This window comes from Sinocyclocheilus anshuiensis, unplaced genomic scaffold, assembly GCF_001515605.1.
Source record: "Sinocyclocheilus anshuiensis isolate Anshui unplaced genomic scaffold, SAMN03320099.WGS_v1.1 scaffold188, whole genome shotgun sequence".
Lineage (NCBI taxonomy): Eukaryota > Metazoa > Chordata > Actinopteri > Cypriniformes > Cyprinidae > Sinocyclocheilus > Sinocyclocheilus anshuiensis.
Window position 1 is genome coordinate 2408389 of NW_015555768.1, and position 2790 is coordinate 2411178.

Sequence of the window (2790 nt, forward strand, 5' to 3'; positions counted from 1 at the left end):
AACTCTCGAAGATAGTAATAAAGAACTGGGGGAAGGTGTTACAATGTAACAAAACATCCTGCAAACTTCCGGGAGGTGCTGGTGAGTGACACTACTGTGCGGACAACACTACTACTACTACTTATTATTACTACATTATATACACTGAACAAAATTATAAACGCAACACTTTTGTTTTTGCCCCCATTTTTCATGAGCTGAATTCAACTCTATGCGAAGGAGATGTGTTGCACTGCGTGAGGCAAATGGTGGTCACACCAGATACTGACTGGTTTTCGGACCCCCCGGACCCCCCAATACAGTAAAACTGCACATTTTAGAGTGGCCTTTTATTGTGGCCAGCCTAAGGCACACCTGTGCAATAACCATGCTGTCTAATCAGCATCTTGATATGCCACACCTGTGAGGTGGCTGGATTATCTCGGCAAAGGAGAAGTGCTCACTAACACAGATTTAGACAGATTTGTGAACAATATTTGAGAGAAATAGGCCTTTTGTGTACATAGAAAAAGTCTTAGATCTTTGAGTTCAGCTCATGAAAAATGGGGGCAAAAACAAAAGTGTTGCGTTTATAATTTTGTTCAGTATATTATGCACAAAAATGTTAGTATTAATATCATATGAAATCATATGAAAATGTTAGTATTAATATCATATGAAATATTTTGTGGTTTTAAAATAAAAATCTGTTTTTGGTTTTGTTTGTTTTTTGACAAAAATGAGGTAAAAACACAAACACCACAGAGTTTTTGCCCAATCTATTCAGTTATTGATATAAAATCACTATACATGCCCTGCTGTTGTCACCCTGTTATTGTAAAAAATCTTTTTCCATGTTATAATTGAAGATTATTAATTTACAAATAAATATTTCAGTCTTTCTACTTAAAAATGTAATGTTTACTTCATATTCAATCTGTTACTTGCCATTTCTTTGTAATTACTTGTGAAAATTACTAGCAATTTCTGAGTGAAATTTAGTTTCACCACTAAATTTGATGTATACTGCACATAAAAAGGCAATAAATGATGAGATATTTTCACTGGCAATATTAATACTTATATTTAAGCAAGTTGGCAATATAACATCAGTATATACACTACTGTTTGGGGTCAGTAATTAAATAAATAAATACATTTATTTATTTAAAAAAAAATAATAATATTTTTCATTAGAAAAAACTCATTGAATGGATCAAAAGTGACATTGAAGACATTTATAATATTTACAAAAGATTTATATTTTTCTAATGTTTCTTGAGTACCAAGTCAACGTATTAGAATGATTTCTGAATGATCATGTGACTCTGAAGACTGGAGTAATGATGCTGAAAATTCAGCTTTGCCATCACCGTAATTAATTACATTAAAAAATATATTCAAATAAAAAAACGGTTATTTTAAATTGTAATATTTTACAATATTACCGTTTTAACTGTATATAACTGATCAAATGATTTCTGCCTTTGTGAGTGCAAGAGACTTCTTTCAAAAATATTTAAAATCTTACTGACCCCAAACATTTGAATGTTAGTGCAAACTGTACATAACACAATTTAATGGGAGCAAAATATATACAAATTTGCCAAAATAAAATGTAAATTTATTCACAAACAGTGCATGTCGCGATAATCTCAAAATGGCCAAATACTGGTTGACATGAAATTCACACCAACACAAAGTTAATTTATAATAATGATTTAATAAATTATGGCCTCAACACAAACAAAGGTGCAATAATAATATTCAAAAGACAGTTCTGACATGGCATTTAAAAATCAGAAGCGCACTAGCATCTAACATAAAGCAATCATTTGGACGCTTCTAGGAAAAGGAACTCCTGAGAGAATGTATAAACGTGTATGAAACTCACCCATCCCCACATGAAAGACTGACTTCTCATCTGCATTTTAGAACATAAAAATATTCTGGCATCTGTATATATGTAAATAATGCACACTGCTGATGGGAATTCCACTCTTGATTATCAGGAGCTGATGTACCAGCATAAATCTGAGCATGACTGAAGTTACACTGTGAAAGACACTCCTACATCTACAGTACATGACACATTTGTGATCATAAGAGATGTCTGAGAACTAAAGTCACACATCTGTTGTTTCCTAGAAACTGTGTTTGTTTGGAAATAAAACATCAGGATTATTACTCCAGTGAGGAGAACTACGATAACACACACTTGTATAATGTATGAAGATTGCACATTTACAAATATCTGAACAGCTCTGTTACCTAGAGTTTGAATCGCCAAGCACTGCATTCTAGGTCACTAAACACTAGATCCATTAGGAGGTAAAGAAGATAGTTGTTAGAAACTATCTTTGCATATTAAAGGAGCGTAATTATTGCATGTTTCCAAAACAATGAATGACGTGACGTGACATCGGTCTGATGCCAGAGCTGCCTGTAATGTAAGGGCTACATCAGCATTTGGTTATGGATGTCCATGAATCTGAAATCTTGTAGCCATATTCCCTCCGACCAGTCCAGGGAAATATTTAGCACTGTGATTCTAATGTACAGATACAGTTCCAGTATGTTTGTAGATGTTGTATTGGCGGATGTTTTATTTTTTGGCAGCAGGTGGCGCTCTCGGCACATGAGGATCCAGAGGACTACTGTGTGGCAGGTGATGGAGAAGGTAGAGATGAAAGATCATCTCGTTTTGCTCCTTACTGGAAAAGAGATCAACAACATGTTATTAGTGGCAGTATAACTGTCATTATATAAATAATTTTAATAACCTAGTATTTATACATTTGTAATAAATTA

The 2790-nt window shown here is 33.5% G+C and overlaps 1 protein-coding gene across 1 annotated transcript in view; it reads right to left on the reverse strand.

Moving 5' to 3' along the window:
* Window positions 1-1715: 1715 nt before the first annotated feature.
* The window catches only part of LOC107674291 (phosphatidylinositol 4-phosphate 5-kinase type-1 beta-like), a 36627-nt gene continuing 35552 nt past the window's right edge, over window positions 1716-2790 (reverse strand). The window contains exon 13 of the mRNA XM_016468231.1: window positions 1716-2693. Within this exon, the coding sequence (XP_016323717.1) occupies window positions 2691-2693 (3 nt within the window). The 3' untranslated portion in view covers window positions 1716-2690. The remainder of the gene's footprint in view (window positions 2694-2790) is intronic.